The following is a 23690-nucleotide window of genomic DNA, read 5'->3' on the forward strand; positions in this document are numbered from 1 at the left end:
GCAGCTAGGTGGTACAGTGGATAAAGCATCATCCCTGAAGTCAGGAGGACCTGAGTTCAAATCTGAGCTCAGACATTTTAATACTTCCTAGCTAACCCCAATTGTCACAGAAAAAAAAAAAAAAAGAATAAAGAAGTTATCAAATTCTTCTTTTCCAACCATCATGATTCAGTGGGATCCCACAAGAAACAAAGTTGCACTAAGCAGAAGAGAAATCCTCACTTTAATGCAAATAATGTTTCTAAAAAGTTGTATGTAAACTGAGTTTTTTTTCCCCCCTGACAAGTCAAGTAATATCAACTGGTGAGAGCTCAACTCTTAAAGAAACACTTTGTAAAATCTTTTTTTAGAGAAAACTGAAACCCAGAACAGTTTGCCTACCGCAGTGCCCAGCAAAGTCAAAGGTTTATGGATTCCCCAAAACCTAAGTGATTTGCATAATATATCTACGCAGCAGAACAAGGTTTACAATCTATTACATCAGGCAGCCATTCTTAAGTAACACTTTTTTTTTTAATATCTTCTTTCCCACACATAATGTCAGTAACAAGATAATACAATCAGAACTTTTCATGGGATAAGGGATCTGAAGATTGCCTTAATATTTCTGATATAGGAAACTTCTTTTCCCATAAAGAGAGCCTCACACTACAACTGCAAATTAAAATCTTTTCACATAAATATGGATTCCACCTGCAGTGAACTATTTTTTTCAAAAAGAACTACAGACTATTGTATAAAGGCTAAGACCAAAGGAAATGAGTAACTTTAATCAGAAAACAACAGCTATTTTGTGGCAGAAGATCCTGGCTCTGCTACATGGCCTTGGTTTCTTCATCTATAAAATACAGGATTATAGTATCTTAAGTCCCTTCCTAGGTTAATATTCAATAATCTTAAATCCCTCCAAGGATTACACTCATTGCAATACACTCCAAGGGGTGTAGATAGTGAGCTAGAAAGTTTTCACAAGTGCAATGACTTCAGTTCTTTATAGAATACAAATAATCTGAACTGGAAGGGAAATTATTCAAGGAGCATTAAAGTGAAAAAGCCAAATGCAACAGCCTTAAAATAGGAACCAATGGATCAACAGGACTAAGAGATGAAAATCTATAAACTGAAGCTAAAATCACATTTGCATTACACAAACACCAAGAGTCAGACAGGGATAAAAGATTTTGGACTTTGGAGTCTGAGATAAAACAATCCCTGCTCTCATGAGGCTTACCTTCTATGGTGAGAATTCAACATGTACATTGGCCAACATTCATGAAGGGAAGGAGTCTGAAATAAGGCTGAAAACAACTTCTACTAAGAGCTACACTGTGAAGAATCTCAAATACCAGGCTGAGAAGGGCATCTTCTATTTGAGACAGAGTTTGGAGTTTGATATGCCCACAGGATACATAAGAAATACTTCCCCAGTACGTTGCTGACAATGAAAGCGGGGTAGAATTCAGAAGAAAAGTTAGGTCTGAATAGTTCTGGGAATCTTCTGAGTTGAGAAGATACTTGCAGCTAAAGCATGGCCATCAAGAAGAAAGTATAGAAAGATTGGAGAAAATGCTACAGGACAGAGCCTTAGGGGATACCTAAACCAAGAAGAGCAGAGCTGCATGACCCAGCAAAGACAACTGAAAAAAAACAGGTACACAGTAAAAGGGCAATGTACTCAGGACAAGGGGGAAGGGTCAAGAGTTAAGAGCTATAGATATGACAAGGACTAAGAAAAGTTAAATCAAAAGTAACGCTGGGGAGAGCATGGGGACACTAAGAAATCACACTATGAGAATGTGAACATTAAAAATAGCAATTTCAAGAAACTGAGGATCCTTCCTACCCCTTCCACAATGAAAGGAAAATATTTGTGTTGTGTCTGTGTGTATATACAGTGTGCTCCAAAAGTTTTGGTGCAGTTTTAAGCGTGTACATGTGTATATAACTAATATTTATCTCTTGCCCTGAAACAATCACTGTATAGCAGCATTTTTCTTTGACCTGTGATTCCATTGGTGCAGAGAACTCTGATGCAGAAAGAAACTCCCTCCACTGATGTTACTCTGGTACAAAGTCGTAGAGCTGCCGGGGCACTGTATAGCTTAAGAGCTTTCTCCACGAGCTCACGAAACTCCCTCCACAGATGCTGCTCTAACTTAAAGCCTTTTAGAGCCACATGGAGCACTGAAAAATTAACTGACTTGCCCTTGACCAGAAGGCAGCATGCCAGGGAAGGGACACCGGTTTCCAGTGCCTCTCCATCTACTATGCCAAGCTGCCTCTTCCCCTTCGCCGATCATTATTAGGAGTTTGCTGCAGTTCACCTCCCGGGAGCTGCTCTTCTAGATGAAGAGGAGGGAGCCCCCCTAGTGACCTCAAAACTGGAGGAAGCCAAAGGGGGAATATTTATTTGGCCTTTACACAAAGCAAGTCATTTTCCATAGTCTTGTTGGAACCACAAATTAACACTGAGAAGCGGGTTCCACCGACACCGTCCCATTTTACGGAGAAGATGGGGAACTCAGTAAAGAAGAGGGAAACTGAGGAAGAAGATGAAAACTGAGGGAGACAAATTAGGGAAACTGGGGAAGGAGAGGGAAACTGAAAAAGAAGAAATCTCAGAGAGAAGGGGGTCTCGAAGACAACCGAAGTCAGTTCGTTTGTAAATCTCGAACGCTCCCTCGCCTACTTCTCAACCACCCATCCCAAGGGACCCCGGGACCTAAGGGGATGGGGGAGACAGAGGCAGCGCCGCAGGGCAAGGCTCGAGGGGAGGGGCCAGCATCGGTCAGTTCCCTTCCCTCCCCTCCCCCAACCCCCGGGTCTCGCGCCGCCGGGCCCCGCCCCCACCTTGTTGTTGTACTCCTCCACAAAACTGCCCAGCGCCAGACGGAAGCGCTTGTCGGGCCGCACGCTCCAGTTCATGGCATAGACCGTCCACGGTGCCTCATACTTGTAGATCTCCTTCCGCTTTCCGTGCAGGGACATGGCGGCGGCAGCAGGGCCGCCCTCCGGGCCCGAAAAGCCGGAGCGGAGGACAGAGGCCGGGCCGGACCCAGCCGAGGAACCCGAGGGGGAGGTCTGGGGTGGGGGGCGGGGTAGGGATGGGGGTCGGGAGGTGGGACGGGAGGGAGGAGGGTGGGGTCAGCAGGGACCGGTGGCAGGGGGGAGGGGGAGAGCCCTGCAGCGACAGACAACGGCTCTGGTGCCCGACCCCCAGTTTCAAACCTGAGGCACTGACAACAACCACCTTCCGTTTGGGACGCTCCCCCGCCCTCAAGGAGCGGAAACCACGCGACCCTATAACAGCAGCAGCCGTTGGCGGTCTCACACGTCGTTTAGAACGGCCCTTTCCTTCCATTGGCTGTTGCTCCCATCGTTTCCGAGATCCTTCTTCCCATTGGCTATGCTCTTTGTCATTCCACCGAGTTTCTCTTCGCCTCCTTGGAGGAGGGGAAAACAGAATCTTTATAACCCTGAAAATCCGTTGGCTAGTTGGGATGTCAATCAAAGAGATCCTCGAGCCTTGCGGGCTAAATTGGGGTGGGAGAGGGGCTTGTTGGAGGTTGAAGGATTAGTGTCTCGAGACGTGTGTACTAACACCGTTTGGATCTCGAGGCTCTTGTGTTCTCGAGGACCTATTCCCGGGAGACAGGGCTCTTAAGTGACTTACACTGACCTCTCCTGTCTCTCTCTGCCGGGATATTGCAGGTCCTGGTGTAGAGTTATCTACAGTATACCACGTGGAGCCTGTCCCTCCACTACTTTTGTCTCGCTCACCCTTGCCTCCATCTAAGGCGCACGTTCTCTCCATCCCCTTTCCCCGCCCCCGTTGCATATCTGTTCTTTTTTTTTTTTTTTTTTTTTTTTTTTTTTTTTTTTTGGCCGAGCATTTCCGAGCCCTCAAAGACATACTCTTTTCTGTGAGCATGACCGGCTAGCCTTGTCTGATCTAGAAATGGTTGGAGAAACTTTGTTAGACCACATCCATCATCTGAAAAATAAGGGATAGTTCAAATAATTGGAATAGGAACTCGGCCAGTCACAAGGTGATTACAAGCAGTCAGTAACTTAGTTTCAGATTATTTAGGCTCGGGGAGGGTAACTTTAACTTGCTTATCTGATTACACAGCTAACAAGTATCAGAGGCTAGGTTTCAGTTTCTCCATCTGCAAAATGGGCTGGGGGGTGACGGGGGTGTATGGCACCTAGTATTGCTGGCGCTGTGTTTCGCGATTTACAAATATTAGGTCATTTGATCTGCACAATAACCCTGCAAGATGTGTTATTCCCATTTTATAATTGAAGAAACTCAGAAGTAGATGACTTGCCCAGGATCACACAGTTAGTGTTTGAGGCCCTGTTCCAACTTAGGCCTTTCTGGCTCCCGTTTGGGGAGCTGGGAAGGAGGGGGCTAGGAGGAGCAGGTAGAGAAAGGGGAGGGGTTGGGCAAGGTTTCTTAACCTGGAGTCCAGGAACTTATTATTTCAAGATTTTGATGGAAGTATTTCAGTGTAATTGGTTTACTTTGTAAGCTTCTTTTGTGCATTTAAAAGCATCTTTTCTGAGACAATCCATAATCTTCACCAAGTTACCAAAAGTGTCTGTGCATAAAAAAAAAAAAGTTAAGAAACTCATGGGCTAGATTGTTTCCATAGGCCTTTGACTTTTGACTTTACCAAATGATTTATAGTTGGTTTCCCTAGAAAATGAAAACACTCTTTGTCTTGAATCTATTTTGATGTAAACAGATCTTTTGGGGGAAAATGATGTAACCTTTGAAGAGGCCCCCCATACTCCCAACCCTGGGAAAAGCTTATTTTTCCCAGACAAGCCCTTCCCAAGTTAAGTGGCTTCATTTCAATTGGAGAACTGAGATCTTTTGGGGATGGCCCACAGCTCCCTTTCAGGGATTTTCCAAACTCTGGGAAAAAGCCTTCAAACTACCAGTTAAGCAATTTTATTCAATTGGAGATCTTTGTCTGATGGCCCAGACAGCTCCCAGCCTCAAGTCAACATTTAACCATATAACCAGGGGTCTGTTAACACACCTTTGCCAAATTCCTAATGAGGAGTTTTGCCCACTAAGAGAGCTCTTCTTAGTGAACAATAAACTTCCTTTTTCTGCCACTCAGATTTTGGGTTTTTGAATTCTCTCCAATTGGACCTGCACCGACCAGAGGGGGATTTCCTACCCCAATTCTCCCTACCCCAATTCTCTCACCTCTTCACTAACTCATCAATTTGACTAAGAAACTCTGGGTAGGTTAAGGTGGGAATTGACCAAAGTATTAGAAGCCACTACTAATAGAAGACCAGTTTTTTTGAAAAAAGACTGGGTACCTCTGAGAAGGGTGCTTAATAGCATGTATTAACAGTGAGATAATGGGCAAATTTTAGAGCTTGTAATTGCCATTGATGGGAGATGTTCCCCCTACCAATGAATTCACTGGACTTTCAATCTATTGACCCTTTTTATATAAAGATGAGACAGATTGGAATTGTGTGTACTTAATTTTATTTGAAGCACAATGAAACAAATATCTGACCTTTATTTTAAAATAAAAATGTCATTAGGAACTTGATCGCCATCAAACATGAACATTTCCATTTACAAATGACAAAAATGGTTTACAATCTACCTGTTAGTCATTTTAAAAGTATACAACAGTTTCAACATGGTTTTATCAAAACTGCCCCTATTGTTTGGGTGCTCTTTTGAATTTCCATTTGTGAACTTTTTACATAATTTCATTGAATTTTTCTTCTCGTTCTTTTTTCCTTCCTTTGTGCCTCAACATCTCCCAACATCCCTCTACCCACTCATCACAAAGCTATCCTCTTTAGTATCAATTGCATAGTAATGACCTCTAACCTGTGGGAGGCCAGAGCTGCACAAAAGCAGGAGACTCAACACAAACAGAAGTTTAATTTCCGAGTGAGGGAAAGGGTGTTTGATAATGGAAGTTTCTCCATTCCCACTCCCCTCTACTCTCCATCCCCAGGAGAGCTTAGCTGCTAAATCTGAGGCTAGTTTTATTTATGAAAGAGGTTGGCCATAACATAATTAGAGAGTTTTCATGGTTAGCATTTTTTTTGGAACAATATAAATGTTCTTTGAGAAAAGTCATTGGATCAAGTTTTTTGAAGTTCTGGCCATCCTGCAGGGCATAGAACCAGAGTTCTGTGACAGGAAGAGGAGTACAATACCTGTTAGTGGCAAGGAACAGGGATTGTGAACATATGATGGACAGCCCTGGAAAATCAGGGGAGCTAAATCCTTCAGTGGATACCTGGTACTGGTCCAAGCAATACACTTTGCCAGAGGGTGATAATCCTGAGAGCAAAGGATTGTGTTTATGCCAAACTCAGGGCACAGCCTGCTTACTGAGCCTTAATGTTGGGAAATAGGGTATCTCCAAAATATTTTGAGAGTAATATGTACATATGATGAGTTTAGTGGCAGTGCAAAGAGTGTGGGAATTCCTCTTTGGTCAGAGCAGGCCCAACGTGAAAGAATTAACAAACCCAAAAAGTTTTAAGTAGCAAAAATGGAAGTTTATTATTGGATGAGAAGTCAGCTTTGCTAAGAGACTGACTTCATAGTAGCAAAATCCTATTAAGTAAATGGATGGCATTGAGAAGAGAATGTCTCTTCAGAGGGCAGGGTCCTGAAAGGCAATTATACCAAGGGACAAGGCATAGTCCTGTTTTAGACATTCTGCAAAGAAGTGAGTTTAAAATTGCCCTTTAATAGGGAATCTTGAGGCTCTGGTTTCAGGTTAAAAAGAAAGCCAAAGTCTCCAGGCCTAGATATCCAATTGAATGGGAAATCACTTTTAAAGGCTTCTGGAATTTGGAATTTCCTGAAAAGGGTATCAATGGGGTGATTTGCCTTAAAAAAAAAAAAAAAAAAAAAAAAAAAAAAAAAAAAAAAAAAAAGGCCAGCTAGGGGGATACGCTCTCTCTCCTGGACTCTCTGTGGAGTCTGGGGAGGTATGTATCCCAGGAGAGTCTAAGACTCAAATCTCCCTTCTTTACAGATCAAAGGATACACAATTTTAGAGTGTTAATTTTACAGCTTACAGGGAACACAATTTCACACTCCTTCACATATAGCCAGTCAAAATAAATGAATGATATTAGTCCTATATAAAAAATCTCATTATAGTCTTCGGTCTACCAGAAAGTAGAACATGTATCATGAATTTTTCTGCAGCCACAATTGACCCTACATTTTCAGAATTCTTAAGTCTTAAAATTGCTGTCCTTTACACTGTTAAAATTATTTTCAGTTATTAGAACTATAAGAGCATAATAGTCAAACTAGGATTTTACTTTAAAACGAATTTATTTCTTCACTAAATCTCAGCAAAAGCACAAGACAATAGGAAAATATCTAAAGTGTGACCTTTTCTGTTCTACCTATATATCTTTTCCCGTAAGAAGAAACTCATCTCTTCATATATCAAAAGTCTTGGTCTCTTTAGGTTTGCATCAAAGTTACTAGGTACACAGTTTATTAACAGGATGATAAATTATGACATTGATATAAATTATTATTTACAATATTTTAGCTTTTAGAAAGATAGCCTTTAAATAAAAGAAAGATAACCTCTAAACAAAAGCTTTCAGCAGAAGTTCTTGCTTCATACCTTATGAACTTAGGGCCATTCCTTCTACTTCTCTGCATTGCCACTTGAAATCTAACCCTTCTTTATTCCAATCTCTAATAATAAGGCAGTTCTTTTCTTCACCAATGCCAATCTTGACCCTATTCCTTCCTGTCTTCTCCCAGCAAATTGCCCCATCCTCTTCTTCTAATTTTTCATTTCTTTCAATAACAATTGGTTACTTCCCTGCAGCTTCTCTCTTTTTTTTTGTTTTGTTTTTTGCTGAGGCAATTGGGGTTAAGTGACTTGCCGAGGGTCACATAGCTAGGAAGTGTTAAGTATCTGAGACCACATTTGAACTCAGCTCATCTTGACTTCAGGACTGGTCCAGCTCTATCCTCTACATCAAGTAGCTGCTCCACTGCTTCTCATTCTTGAAAAACCATCTTTTCTTTCTTTCACAGCCAAAATTCTTTGAAAAAGTTGTTTACATATTTTGTCTCCATTTCCTCTTCTCCCACAAACTGGTCAACCCTTTGCAGATTAGTTTCCTACTTAATCATTCAACTGAAATTGTTCATTCCAAAGTAAACAATGATCTAAATTGACAAATCCAATGGTCCTTCCTGCAGCATTTGACTCTATTGAACCATGCTTTCCTAGTGGACATTCTCTATTCTATGCATTTCTATTTGTCTTTTTGTTCTTCTCTTATCTTCCTGACTTGAAAGGGTCCTTTTCAACAGCTTCTTTTAGAACATGATTCACGTCATGCTCCCTAATTGTGGAGATAACCCATATAATTGTCCTGTGCCCCTTTTCTTTTTCCCTTATATTCTCTCAAAAAAAAATTTATGGAATAAGACAAGCATTTCTATAACAGTATAACAAAAGATTGTACATGAAACTGCAAATTGATTATGTATACTTGTTATTTCTTAAATATAAATCTTATCATAAATTTTTTATATAATTTTTCACTTGGTGATCTCATCTACTCTCGTGGATTTAGATAAAAGTTTATTATCTTTTGTTTTTACATTATCTACATTTCCCACTGTATCCCTCTACTTTGCATACCCTCAACACCTGGCTGGTAAGAACTATTCCCTATAATAAAAAAAACAAAAATAGAAGAAATTCAACAAAACTATTTCAAGAAAAATTTGACATAAAATATTACACGTTCTGTAGAAGGTTTAATTGTTATCTTTATTCTAGTCTCTCCTGCATTAGAGTCTTGCATCACTACTTTTTGGCCATTTCAAAATGGATGTCCTCAATATGTCTATAACTGAAGAAATTTTGTTTTCTCTTTAAATCCTTATGTCTTCTGGCATTTCCCTATTCTGTCAAGGGCATCACCATTCTTATAACATGTCAATTTATTAATCTTAATGCCATTGTTGACTGCTCTCATCCCCTTTTATCTAGTGAGCTACCAAACGTCATTTCTTTCTACACAGTACAATTTAGCTAAATTGTCCTTCTTATGGATATGAACACCTCCCTTCTCCATGCCTTTATCTAGAATGCACTTCTCATCTTAGTCTGTTGAAATTCCTGGTTTCTTTCTATGACTCATCTCATAGAATTTCTGCATGAAATTGTTCCTGGTCATCTTAAGCCTTACTTCTCATGAAGCTACCTTTAATCAGGTTTGAATAGACCCATAAATTTTCATGTTGTTCCCCTATCCACACCATTAGAATGTAAGCTGCTTTAATTAAAGGGATTATTCCACTTTTTTTTTTTTTTTTTTTGGTATCTCCAGGATCTAGCACAATGTCTGGCACATTGTAGGCACTTAACAATTGTATATTAATTGATTGATTTCCTGTTCCTCTGCCAGTATTGAAAGATACCTGATATGTGTGTGGGTGTGGGGAGGATAGATAAAAAAATTGGGGTGGGAGAGGTCCCAAAAGGAAAAAATCCTGCAAGATCCTCTTTCCTATACAAAATTCACATTTCCCTAATCTCTTAGCATCTGGAAGGAGTATATGAATTAAATTATTTTATATCATCTTAATTTTAGTATCCTAGAGATAAACTCCGGATATTCCTAACCTAGTTACAGTTCTGCCATTTGCATGCTTCCATTCCCAGAACTCTGTGATGTGACTACTCAAAATATGAATCTATTCCTACTTATCTAAACCTGTCCTTCCCCCCATACTCTTAGGGGTTTTTAAAAATTATTGTTTTTAAGGTAATCACAACTGATATGATTGTGGGGCTGGACAAGCCACTGCTATATCATGCATATAACCTAGTATGAGTTTTGATAGATTTATTAGCTGTATGAATGCTACAACTTTCCCAAAGGGTGCCCGAGTGACATTGCAGATCTATTAGAAGAGTCGCTTTGAGACAAATACCAGAGGAACAGAAGCTGAGGCAAAGCCTTTGTGAATGGCTTGGAAACTATGTCTTTCCATGGAAGTGTTAACCATAGAAAGTAGCCTTAGTTTTCTAGCCAGAGACAATATTTTTTATAGTAGAAGTCACTCAGAACATATACAATTAGTTCTGCTTGTGGAGGAGGGATGGTGACCTTGTCCCTCTTTCTGGATTTAGTATTTCTGTCAGTGAGGACTAGAGGTCATTTCTCTTCATCCCACGGATCCTCAAAAGACTGGCCTGAAGAACACATGGAAAAGTTCGTTCTTCCCTCCCATTGCAGGAATATTCCTCTTCTGTGATAGCATGATTTATGAAAATGGCCACAGGGAATCTGGGAAAGGTGCTTGCCCTCCAGTCTTGAGACAAAGTTGCTTTGGGGATATATTAGAGGGTTCTTAGAAGTTTTTGTTCTAGAGGAAAATGTCTCCAGACCATGTTCTGGAGGGGATGGGAGGAGCCTTCCTCCCAAGCCTGAGGGATGCTCTCCTACTTTTCAAACCCTTATCTTATGTGCACATATATACATATATAGGACACTCAGTTCTATCATCAAGGTTTTGGTTGTTAGGGAAATCAGTGACTCAAATTCTTCAATAGACCAATCATGCTGCTGAGCCAAATATAAGGGTTGTTTCTAGAAGTTCGGTTGTTTGGGGGACGGTCAAAGATATTCAAGAAATGAGAAATAGAAACAATATCTGAATCGCAAAACAATCTTAGAGAAGGTAGGGAAGGGACAAAAGTTGGTCAGGATGTACCTGCTCATAAGAGAGGATCAAGGTATCATTTGATGCTACTATAACATAAATGTCATTGGATGAAGAATCTCTTCAGTTCTGAATATATTGTTCCAGGTTACTGTAACTTGGAATCTGGAAAAGGGGAGAAAGAAAGTGTGAATTTTTGGTAGACTTCAGACCCTTTTAAGGAACAATAGGACTGAGTTTCTGCACTTTTGAAGGATCTTCTGCTCCTACTTAAATATGTCTTTTAGAGATCTACCTCTCCATGGTTCTAAGATCACAGATTCCAAGAGCTGACATGTCAAGAGATCCTCTGGTAGAACCCTTTATATTTTTAAAATTAAATTTTTTCCTAATAAACAAAAATAGCTTTCCCCATTCCCCTCTATCGATTAAAAAAATAAAAGATGTTTCATCATTGGTGAAGTCCTTCATCTTTAGACTTGAGAATGTTAAACTAAGAATCCCTAACCTCAATTTAGTAACATTTTATTTCTCTAATCTCAAAAAGTGTTATAAAATTCCCTCTTCTCCCATGATCTATGTTGGACTTTCATTTAAAACTATAATACCCTGATTACCTTATCAGACCTCTAAATCTTTTCCTGCCCTAGGAAGTAGGAAGGAATATACAAATAGATAAATCAAAGATTCAATATTTGTTGACATCAAAATCCCAAATTATCCTAAAAATATTTCCTTTTAAATGCAATGTTTATCTAGTCACTGAGTACAACACAAGATACCTGAGATGCCCTCTCCCCTCCTCAACCCTATTTTCAAAGAAGAAAAATATATTAATAGATATAAAATGGAAGATGAGCCAGGACCTTTTCTTATGAGGTCTTTTTCTTTCTGTCTCCCAGAATTAAATGGCTCCATTAATGAAGTGTCAGGATAATTTCTAAATACCAGACTGGGAGGTCCTGCCTCTTTCTGATTAATATATAGAGAGACTCAAGGAAGCTTCTGCATGAGTGGGAGGATGGGTATTCCTCATCAGCTTCCTTTCGCCCACCCTGCAGCTGCTCTGTCCTTGCCATTCTAACTATAGGACATTTACGTGGAGGAGAATATGTTACAGAAGCAGATCTACAAGATGGAACTGAGATGTGCCAAATGAGATCAATATTTTTAGACATGGTCAATGTGTTGATGTTTTGCCTAACTATATTTATTCTTAGGGAAGGGCTTATATAGGGGTGTGTGTGTGTTCATGAATTAGTGGGTAGTGAAAAATGAAATAAAAGAACATCAATAAAATATTTAAAATACACAAGAAAACAAAAGCAGATGAAGGAACAATTGGGGCAGTTTTGTTCCTACCTTGTTTTTAAAAACAAAAACAAAAAACCGACCTGTAACAATCAGAACAAGTTAATGATTTCATATATAATTTTGTGAGCTCTTTCAGAACAGGATCTTTTGCTTTTCTTTGTAATCTCAGCATTTAGCACAGTGTCAGGGCATGGGACAGGCAATTTACTAAGTAGTAGTTGACTATTGAAATATTGTTGATTTTTAGTTTCATAATAAAAAAGAAAAATCAGTAAATTACTGATTTACTTCTTTTTTTAAAAATTTATTTAATAGCCTTTTATTTACAGGTTATATGCATGGATAACTTTACAGCGTTAACAATTGCCAAACCTCTTGTTCCAATTTTTCACCTCTTACCCCCCACCCCCTCCCCTAGATGGCAGGATGACCAGTAGATGTTAAATACATTAAAATATAAATTAGATACACAATAAGTATACATGACCAAAACATTATTTTGCTGTATAAAAAGAAACTGATTTACTTCTTGAAGATAATTCAGATTTGAAGCTTTTTTGCTAAAGCACAGCCTAGAAGTATTTGATTTATAGAATTTTCAGCCTCCTTCTATGGGTTTTGCTAACACCCCAAACCACTCTGATGAGAATAAAACTCTATGTCCTGAGTGAGCCCTGTAAAATTATGTAAAATCACCAAAAAAAGTCTCCTTTGATCTACAAACCCAAATGGTCTTGCATCCTCTCAGAGCAAGATAAAGCTTTCTTGGAGGAAGTCATGACCCCCAGCAACATTTCATATCCACTAGAGACTTCCCTTAGACTCATGCATAAAATGGGTCTTCAGAAAATGACTCTGCAGATCACTTCTCTCTTGAGAATGATATGCCCACCAAGAAAATCCCTCTTGGTGTGTTTTTAACCATAAAGCTTTTTTACCATAGCCTTTGGGTTTAGCGAATTCCTTCGCTGGAACCAACGCCTTGGAGAACAGGGAACCCCACTTATTCTTGCCTAACCTCTTCTTCGGTACCCTTATCCCTTATCAACTTCCTCATGACCTCTTTTTTTTTTTTTTAAACACTTTCTGCCTTGAAGAGTTCTGTTCAGTCATTTTTGACTCTTCATGCTATCATTTGGCAAAGATACTAGAGTGGTTTGTCATTACCTTTTTTTTAAAAAAGCTTTATTTTCAAAATAATTGCACAGATATTTTTCAACATTGACTCTTGCATAGCCTTGTGTTTCAGATTTTCCCATTCTTCTCCCCCCTCTCCCTCCAGATGGCAAGCAATCCAATATATGTTATATTTGTTAAAATACATGTTGCCATTACCTTCTCTAGCTCCTTTTGCAAAAGAGGTAACTGAGGCAAACTGAGTTAAAGGACTTGCTCAGGGTCACACAGCTAGTTTAGTATCAAAAGATGGGATTTGAATTTGAGTCTTCCTGACTCAAGGCCCAGCACTCAATTCATTTCACCATCTAAAAGATGTTATCTCTATTCTAATCAGTTTGCTGATTCCATAGGGATTGGAGCAAAGAAGAAAGCAAAGGGGAAGTTCATTTTATAGGCAGGGTAAGAGCCCAATCAACTCTGCTTCAATAATGCTTATCAGACATATCTAACAGGGTTCCCTAACAATCTGATTCCTGAGCTTGGAGGCAAGCAAAGTGCCAAGAGACTGCTGAATTTAATAATTCCTACAATTCGATGCTGCACTAATAGATATTTCTATTAATAACCTGTAACTACCCACCTGGACTAGGATTTAAGCTGTCTGCAACTTCCTTTGTTACTTAGTGAAAAGGGTCTCACTTGTCCAGCTCTCCTAAAGGCATTGTGGGAGTATTTCTTCACTCATGATCCCAAGGGTATTTTACCTTGCCCTCTGGCTCTTTAGCCTACAGCTTTTTGCTCCTTGATGGTCTGAGATTTCTTTATTTTTAAAACTAAATATTTATTTTGCTGAGACAGTGGGGGTTAAGTGACTTGCCCAGGGTCACACAGCTAAGAAGCATTATATGTCTGAGACCAGATTTGAACTCAGATCCTTCTGACTTCAGGGCTGGTGCTCTATCCACTGCACCACCTAGCTGCCCCTGAGATTTACTCCTTTCTCCATTTCCTACCATGGAATGCAACTGTTTTCTCACTGTTAAGTCCCACCCCTGGCTCCAGATGGGTTCCCATATTCCTCAAATGAAAAGAATAAGAAGTTCTCAGGCTCTCTGGCTACAGTAATCAGCATACAAGTTCTGGGACCCTGAACTAGTTAAGAGATGTTCTTTGCAACCTCTGAGTGATACTTGAGCTCTCTGGCTCTTGCCCTACTTATGATATTAGTAGAATCTAGGACAGAGAGTAAAGCAAGAATCCATGTCAAGGGGCCCTAGTTACCCTGGGCTGCATATGTATTAGTGTCATTGTAAATGGATCCTCATTACCAGAGGGGCATCCTGCCAAGGCCACCAAGGAGGGGAAAAGCTGTGCTCTGCTCACCTCTCCAGGGGACATGGGGTCTTCTCTAGACAAAGAACTCTGCAGCTTCATGGACCCAGGGCTCTGAGGACCACCACCACCACCAGCAGCAGCAGCAGCAGCAGTAGCAGCAGCAGCAAGAGGAGAAGGAGGTGGAGGAAGAAACAAATCTACAGATTCTGAGGCTGGAGAGACAGGGTTGTAGGCAGGAGACCCTTGGGACAAATGGCGGTGGAGGAGCTTCAGAATGATGTTGAGGTCTGAAGACATCTGACATTCCAACCTGCCAGATAGATCAGGGTTGAATGGAGAGACCAGGGGCCAAAGCAGATTGGGAAGGATAGCTTTCTCTTCTCAGCCTTGAAGGCTCTGAAGTGACAGTTTTGCCTTTATCCCTCTACCACTGTTGGCCTATAATTCTCACTACTCTCCTATGCCTCCAGCAGAACCCTGGCACCCAGTAGAACCTGGCTGGACCTGCTTTTACCCCAATAAGCATGGTGAGACTGACCATTCCCCTGGCTCTCTTTGGGGTTCTCCTGAGTGAGATCATTTAGCTAATTATGTTTGATGGTATTTAGGTTGGGAAATTTATAGGCAATAGGAATATATGTATTTTCAGACCATTATCTCTACTCCTTCTCTACCCAAGAATAGTACTGTGCTCTCAGAGGCACGATGGGCCAAGAAGATACTTTAGCCAAACCATGACATTTAACCCACATCTGTTCTCTACCTCCCTGTTACTTGAGGGCTACAGGCAGTGCTATCTTGCTGGTTTTCTTATCCTTAGCACTTGGCACAGTGAGTGGCATGTAGTAACACTTAATAAATTTTTCTACTGCCTCCCTCCCTATATATATTGATGTGTATATATATATACATACATTTATCATGTATGTATGTATACACACATATATATTATGTATATATGCACATATGTAACTATTATTCTATTTCTAATACAACAGTTCTTAACCTAGATTCCACACAATCCTTAGATTTCAGGGAATCAGGGAACTTGAATGGAGGAAAAATTACTTCTTTATTTTTTTTTTAACTAACCATTGGTTTTCTTTGTAAGTCTTTATATTTTATTTTTAAATATTAATTTAATTTATGAATTTAAAAGCATTTCTAATTCAAAGGTTCTTAACTCAATATTCACAGCACCCTTATATTTCAGGGAATCAGGGAATTTGAATGGGGGAAAAGCTATGTATTTTTTTACTAATATTTAGTTTTCTTTGTATCTATATATTATTTTTTAAAATATTGATTTAATCTATGTGTTTAAAAGCATTCTGGGATGATATCTCTAGGCTTCACCAGATTGACAAAGGAATTTCCCAAAAGGTTAAAATCTATTATTTAATCTATCTACACAGTTGTATAGTTCTAACATTTAGAAAATATAATAGGAATATTATATAAATATCATATAAAAGATTTCTGCACTGGGAGAGATGCCTTTTAAAATTCTATTTTCAAATTTAAGAGTCTGTGGTCTATCAATAAAAAGTGGTCATTAATCTACATGACATTCATTATGTCTCTTGTTGATCAATAGGAGGAGCTCTTACAGCACAAATTTCAAGGCCTGCCTTGTTAACGTGTTCCCTCTTTGCTGCCTACTCAACATGTTCTGGAGCCCGCATCTCACCTGTTTAGCTGAATCCTGAGACACTCCAACCTGGAGCCCAGATCTCTTGGCCAGCTATCCTGACCTCCATCCTGTGCCAGAGATAAGTGTTGGGGAGGCATCCGAGGAGGAACTGCAGGATTGTCAGCCCAGAATTCAAGCACATCTTGGGTGCCTGGGAACCTATGTCTGGCTGCAAATGAGAAGAGAAAACCAGGGGAGGGTAGGAGGCAGGCTCTGGCTTGATCTGATCCATCAAGGCCAGTTTCTGCTTAGCTAACCACCTTCCCATTCTCTCCACTTTCCTCCCTTCCCTGCCATGATAGAGCCAGTCTGGGAGAGAGAAAGAGATACTTACCCGAGTACTTCTGAGTACTACTGCCTGCCTGAGCTAGGGAATCGGCTTTGGGACTGATGAGGTTAAGGCTGGCAGAGGAGAACTCTTCCTGAGAATGAGGATGGGCTCTGGGTCCCGAGGAGTTGGAGGGGCTTGGAGGTCTGGTCTCAGGCTCACCACTTAGTGAACTGGTCAAGGAGTTGCTACAGAACTCATCCCATGGGGCCTTTCCAGGGGACCCCTGCAGGTGGGTCAGTGGTGACTTCCTTGATGCTTTTATACCATCCAGCCCTGGAGAGAGACCTAGAAAGGAAGCCATTAAGGGATAGGACTAGGGAGGGTCCTTATAGAGGAACTGAATATACTTACTCCCAAACTAAGTTTCCAATTAGAAGGAAAAGGTTTCCACATCTTTACCCCAGGAGTTGTTATTAATGGAAAATAAGAATCAAGGTTTGAGGGATCAAGCTTTTCCCTTCAGGGTCAGAAACTAAGGGATTCTTATTCACTTACCTGGCTGATCCCTCATAAGTGTAACCCTCCCCCAAAAGAGAGGATGAGGTTGAAAAACCCCTGGGAGGGGGAAGAGAGTGGGGAACAATATTGACAGTGGCTGGGGGTGGGGTGGGGAAAAGGGAGGGACTAGTTCTGCTTACCCAGCTTGTAATGTTTTACAACAGATTGAGAAGGCCTGGCCCAGTGGTAGGGGACCTCCTGGTCCTGGCTGGCTGGTGATGGGGGAATCCTGTCTACCTTCGGGGAACAAGAGCTTTGTGTAACAGGCAGCCAGATCACTTCCTCACTGGAGCCTTCCCTGATCACCCCCATTGACTTGGTAGGCTCTTGATATATTCTAATTTCTTTGCAATTACCTATCTTTGCATTATTTTGTTCCCCTGCCCCTATTTTCCAATACAGTGAGCTAGAGGGCAGGGATTGTCTACATTTTGTCTTTGTACCCCCAACTCCTATTATAATGCCTTATAAAAAGTAGGTGCTCAATAAATGTTTTGATCATGCTCATTCCCTTCCTGATTCTTTCATGATTCCTTTAGGAACCTGATTCTAAGCAGGAGATAAGAGTTCAGAAGCTAAGAGTAATGATTTCCAAAGTGGAGGATCATAACATGAACTCAAAAGCCCACATGTAAACCAGTTAGAGGGCGGTAAGATAGGTCTTTTTTTCATCTTCCCATGTTTCCTCAGGTTTCATGCTTCTTGTCCCTGGACAAGAATGCTTTCCCTGAGTTCCTGAATTGTTATGGCATTGGTCAGATGGGGCTGCTATGCTGACCCCCTCTCTTAATGCTCCTGCCCTGGTGGTCGTCTCCTGAGTGAGTTCCTTTTTTTGACTCACATCATGAAGGTTGAAGGTGATCTCCAGTTTGCTCCAAAAGCTCTCAGAGAAGGCAGGGTACAATTCTAGCACCTCTAGCAAGTCTTCCCGTTGGATCTTGTGCAAGTCACAGTAGGTCAGTGCCCGCACATCTGCGTTGGACTTGCCTGGCCGGCTCTTGAGGCTGATGGGCTCCCCGAAAATGTCATTCTTCCCTGCTGACCCAAGGTAAAAACAAGTGCTTATGGGCAGGCACTTGGATAGGTCCTTCTACTCCAAAGTTGTCACCCTCTTTATTGTGCTGAGAGATAGATGGCCCTCCAGGTTACAAGCACTTCTTCCTGGATTTCCCTCCCAGATTCTTTAACTTCTGATCCATCTTCTCCCAGAATTGCTCCTAGACTGGGAACTTGGTTTAGTCCTAGTATTGCTCTCTTGGACTGAAATCTAAGGAAAAAGCTGGCTAACTAGCTGGAAGATACCTCTCGATCCTCAAAGATCATAAAATACTGAACACATAGAATCCTGGATCCCTTCTTTTTTCTCACTACATTATCCATTTTTATTCATTACTTACCCAGTGGCCAAGTGTCCTTGTGTTGCCCCCTGGCTGCTCATAGTCCCTCACTGTAGCTGCCTGGATAATGTCAATAATTCAAACTCTAACCTTTCAGTCATATCAAGACCTATTCTTCTGTGTCCTCAGGGATCTGCTCTCTGAGAAAATGGGTTGTAATAGATCCTTAACCTTTAAGAAATGGGTGATTTATGGTGAAAATTCCAAATCCTGGGACAGGCCAATGGAGGAAATACTTGGGGGGGACAGGGAGGCCTTAGGAATCTCTCAACTGCTCTATGCTTGCATATTTCTAGTAATTAGGAATACCCCTTATATCATACTGAATTTGCTTTTTGTTTCAAAATAGAATTATAGAATTTTAGATTTAGTGTTAAAGGAAGTCAGAAGTCATCTAGTTCAACCTAAGCCTCAAAAAGAGAGGCAACTTGTTAAAAATTCACTATGAATTATTGTTTACCAACCCAGAATAGGGAAACATTCAAACATTGCCTTAGCCCTTAAACCTCTGCCCCTTTCCCACCCCAAACCCCAGTTTGCCTCCTCTCCTACTCAAATATCTGAAATAATCAATTGGTTCCAGGTCAAAACTGGTGGTATTGAGTATAAAATAGCAGTGGTCATAAGGGGCTTGCTCTTTAATTAAAATATGTGTGCGTTTATCCTTCCTGAAAGAGAGTAGGTGTTCTAGGCTCATCCTTGGGGTGAACCCCTTGGGGGAAAGCTTCTGGCTTCATTTAATGCTCCCTCTTTCCCACACCTACAGGGAATTTTGAGAAGATTCCTGCATTGAGCCAGATGCTGTCTAAAGTCCCTTCTAATTTGGAAGATTCTAAGTAATTTATTTGAGGTATTATTTTAGGTATTAAAATAAAGGCTTTGCTTTAAATTATTCCATATTTCACGTTTGGACATGTCACAGCCAGCATGTATATAGCACTTTAAGTTGTGCAAAGTACTTTACAAATATTATCTTATTTGATCCTCACAACACTGGGATATAGATATTATTATTATTATTTTATAAATGGAAAAATTGGGGCTGAGAGGTGTGAATTGACTTGTTTAGGGTAACACAGCTAATAAATATCTGAGATTGGATTTGAACGCAGGTCTTTCTTACTGACTCCAGTCCAGTGTACTATCTACTGAGCCATCTACCTGATTTATATACATATGTAGGTAGTTTTTCTGTCTACCTGGTTTATAAGTTTTCCTGGGGCAAAGAACTGTGATACTGTTAAAAATATACATATAGATATATGCATACATAATATAACCATAAATATATACATACAACCATGCAAACATAATAGGTCAAATATATGTGTATTCATGCATACATACAGAGGGGCAACACATAAATATAGTCAGGCAACACAATATAGACGTGAATGCATAATACAATCATGCATACAAAATACAAACATGTATATATAAAACACATACACATATAGTCAGGCAGACATACCTATAGTCATGTGTACATAATACAGGCATTCATATAGCCACACATGTACACCCACATGTAGTTATGAACATATAATATGCACACAGTTATGCATAAATACACACAGTCATGTATAGATAATACATTCTGGCGTACACCCATGGATTCAGTCATACATATATACATAACATGACAATGTAGTAACAGGGGGAAAAAGCAGCAATTGGGTTAAAATCCTCTGTTGCTTACCTGTGTGACCTTAGGAAAGGCATTATATTTCCCTAAGTCTTATATTCCTCTTTGTAAAATGAGGGTGTTGGGATTATATGGCCTTCAAAGACTCTTCCTGCTCTATATCAGTGATTTTACAATCTTAGATTTTCTTTATTTCCCTGCTTTCCTTCTCCCCCGCCCCCCCCCCCCATCTCCAGCCTAGTGAAAGGAACTTTGGACAGACATTCTTATTTCCACTCTTGGCTTTCAGACAAGAAATTGTGTGACTGCTTAAGGCACTTTCACCTCTTAAGACTCAGCTTCCTCAACTGTTAAAAAACTAAAAACTTTGAAACCTTTAGGGATCTGTGATTATATCATTTTGATTCCTTCCTCCACCACTAGAGATCCCAATCCTTCTATACATGAGCAGATGGTCTTTGTAAGTGGCTGTGATAAAAAAAACCCCTCATCCCTGGGCAACTAAGCTTCTGGGGATGATCTTTTTTCCCCACTGGGGGAAAATGATAATATAATACCTTAAAGCATTATATAAACAGGACTTGTGATTATATGGACAGCCTAGCAGAATGATCCAGTATTCCATTTGAGGTAAGGAAGACCTGTATTCAAATCCCATCTTGGATATTTATTATATACTTGGTTCAAATCCTATCTCTGACATATACTTACCTTGGAGTCAAACTTCTTATGTGACCTAGGTCAAATGTGTCTGAGATAGCTGCTATAGGACTTACCTGTTAAGTCATAAATGCTAACAGTTGGGAGAGTACTAAAATGGCAGTGTTTATAACTTAATGGGTAACTCTTAGGGGAGTTCCCAATATTGATAAAGTCATAGGTTATTTGTATGTTGTTTTTATGCACTTTTGATATATAGAGAGGCAGAATGATGTAATGGATAGAGAAGCCAACAAGCTTGAGCTAGCTTTGTATAAGACCCCCTTCTGCAATATCTCTATCCTTTTTGTGAAGAGGGAGGACCCTTTTAACTTTCATTCCATTTTAAGACTGTCTCTGATTTGGGGGAATTTTCCCCATACATCAAATCCTCAATTCCCACCCATTGTTTCTAGTTCTGGTCTCTCAAGTCAATTAAACAAATGTAACTTCTCTGCATGTAAAAGATTTTCAAGTAATTGAAGATAATTATCATAATCATACTTCTCTCCTCTCCCAACTCCCTTTTTCTTCAGGCTAACAGCTCTCAGTTCCTTTTGCTGATCCTTAGGTGATATGATTTCAAGAGGAATTTCAATCATGATGTGAGAAACCACCCAAAGTGACTTGTCTCTTCCCAGAGGAAGTTCCCAACATCTTTGACATATAGGATGCTACCCCAAATGATAGAAAGATATGGCCAGACACAGGTATGGGGCAGATGCCAGAACATATTCTCTAGGAATACATGAGTACTCTGGGGACTAGTTAGGGGCCCTCTTTCTCTTGGCCCACTAAGTTTCCCATCTGAGATTGCTTAGCCTATCCCACCTAGAATGGCCACAACAATGTCCTCACGCAGAATCTCAATGGAGCCTCTGGAAATGAAGTAGAGTGTGGTCAGCACGTCCCCATAATGCACCAACGTATCCCCTGGAGGTGCATGTGTGGTCTTGAATCTCATGGCCAAGGCACGAAGGCAGCCTTTGCTGGCACCCTGGAAAGCCTGGCAGTGTTGCAGCAGAGTGCGGTTCAGATGCAAGCAGATGTCAGCCTGCAAACACTCAGGAAAGCCCTTCAGCACCTGTGGAATAGTGTGGGATGTAAAGAGGTAGGGAAAACAGGATCAAGAGTGACAAGAAAAGTGGAGTTAGAAAGAAAGGGTCTAGCCTTTAGGGAAAGGCTCCCAGGGATGGAATTTAACAACTTATAATGTTTTGGGGACACTGCCACTCAGAGGAAGCCATCAATCCTGAGGGGATCTTAAGGAACACTATATCAGGTACCAGAAAAAGTTCCTAACATAAAGGCTTCAATAGCTCAGTACTGGAGTTTGGAATGGTTTGGGGAAGGGACTAAATCAGACCCATCCAGAAAAGGAGGAGAGGCAAAGGACTTAGGGAAAAAATAGGGAAGGGAAGGATATTAGAAACCTATATATAGACTTAAGATCTTAACAACACTAGTCAGCTACTTTCTCTTCACTGTTATTCATTTACTCATTCAAGGGAAGAAAGCACTTAAAGAGCTAAGGGTTGCCTTTCTGGCAATTAATTAATTAATCAAAACATTTCAGCCCTGATAGCAAGTCCCTGCACCTTCTTTCAATTTCTAATCTGAAAATCTGGGGAGTAAAGAAAATGGTTGTTCGTGGGATTGGAGAGTAGTAGTACTTTTATAAGGATAGCCAGGTTGTACAATGATTAGAATCTTGGCTTGAAGTCAAGAAGACTCATCTTCCTGAATTCAAATCTGATCAGCTGTGTGACCCTAGGCAACAACCTAACCCCATTTGCCTCAGTTTCCTTATTTGTAAAATTGAGCTGGGGAAGAAAATGGCAAACTACTTTAGGATCTTTGTCAAGAAAAACCCAAGTGCTGAGCTTGTAGAAAAAAAAACAACCCAACCTCCAAAGTGGGGTCATGGAGAGTTGGATATGATTGAAATGACTGAATAGCAACAAAAATACCTTCACTGTCTTCCAGTAATGGTACCATCCCGGTTCTTAGGCATAGTGTAATGGGCTCTGTAATGACTTTGCTAGCCTGTCAGAGTTACACAATCAACTAGTCAGAAAAACTTCTGAAGTCCCAAACTGTTTGACAAAGCAGTGATCCTTTGCGAGTGAATTGTAGATGAATTTGGAGATGCTTGTAATTGTCACAGGACCAGCCTTGAACAGACCTACAGCTGTAGACTCAAGACCTTGCTCAGGACTTTCTAAATATCCTGCTCCCTGGCTTATTGTATTTTTGGATGTCGTCTCTTAAACTCCATTCCCCACTGGAAAGGCTCTAGAAATTATATTATCTCACCCTTTTCCCAGCCTCTCTTTGAGAATTCTCTCCCTCTCTCTTCTCTTACAAGCTCTCTCTTGAGAGTTCTTTTGCTTAGACAATAAACGCCTTTATAATCTGCTATCAAACTGTTTCATTTAGGTTCCTCTTTTTGGGCTGGAAGTATGTGGTGGCGGCTTCCTTTAACACTTGAATTTATTCACGAGTATAAAGTAAAAATACAATTTATCAAGACATCTGGGCAGATGGGGCTCCAGTACCAGTATGAAAAATCATTAACAACCAATCCAGAGCTCCCACCTTTTCCCTCTACTTTCTATAGTTTGCATTATGTTTCCATAACAATGTCCACTCAGGACCATAGAATGATAATTTAAGAGCTTGTAAGGGTTCTGAGAGGACATCTAGTTCAACCTTAATTTAAAGACAAAAGTATAGATAAGTCCAATTAGCTTGAGGTCAAAGAGATAATAGCACTCAGATCCTTTGATTTCAAATCCATCACTCATTCTTCTATACCACAGTCCCTCATTTATTGCCTGACCTCCTTTATAGTCATAGACAGGTATCTAAGACATAGGTGATGTATTGCTGATAGATCTTCCCTTTCTTGTGGGGTACCTGCCTGGGTTTGG

At 40.4% G+C, this 23690-nt stretch overlaps 2 protein-coding genes across 4 annotated transcripts in view; both read right to left on the minus strand.

Annotated features, from left to right (window-relative positions):
• The window catches only part of DCAF7 (DDB1 and CUL4 associated factor 7), a 34737-nt gene extending 31430 nt beyond the window's left edge, over nt 1-3307 (minus strand). The window contains exon 1 of the mRNA XM_031965898.1: nt 2851-3307. Coding sequence (XP_031821758.1) covers nt 2851-2988 — 138 coding nt within the window. The 5' untranslated portion in view covers nt 2989-3307. The remainder of the gene's footprint in view (nt 1-2850) is intronic.
• Nucleotides 3308-3360: 53 nt separating this feature from the next.
• Nucleotides 3361-23690, minus strand: part of KCNH6 (potassium voltage-gated channel subfamily H member 6) — a 45863-nt gene continuing 25533 nt past the window's right edge. The window contains exons 8-15 of one of the 3 annotated variants that reach the window (XR_004233830.1): nt 21589-21841; nt 17858-18051; nt 17157-17253; nt 16522-16803; nt 16185-16356; nt 14543-14804; nt 10778-10891; nt 3361-3443 (exon numbers count right to left, since the gene is read on the minus strand). Coding sequence is in view for 2 of the 3 variants with exons in the window: in XM_031965896.1 (XP_031821756.1) it covers nt 10850-10891; nt 14543-14804; nt 16185-16356; nt 16522-16803; nt 17157-17253; nt 17858-18051; nt 21589-21841 (1302 nt within the window). In the remaining variant the exon portion in view is untranslated. Of the gene's footprint in view, nt 3444-10483; nt 10892-14542; nt 14805-16184; nt 16357-16521; nt 16804-17156; nt 17254-17857; nt 18052-21588; nt 21842-23690 lie in introns of those variants that run through there. The other 2 variants (XM_031965897.1, XM_031965896.1) reach the window with 2 other exon arrangements.

Source organism: Sarcophilus harrisii, chromosome 4 (assembly GCF_902635505.1).
Source record: "Sarcophilus harrisii chromosome 4, mSarHar1.11, whole genome shotgun sequence".
Classification (NCBI taxonomy): Eukaryota; Metazoa; Chordata; class Mammalia; order Dasyuromorphia; family Dasyuridae; genus Sarcophilus; species Sarcophilus harrisii.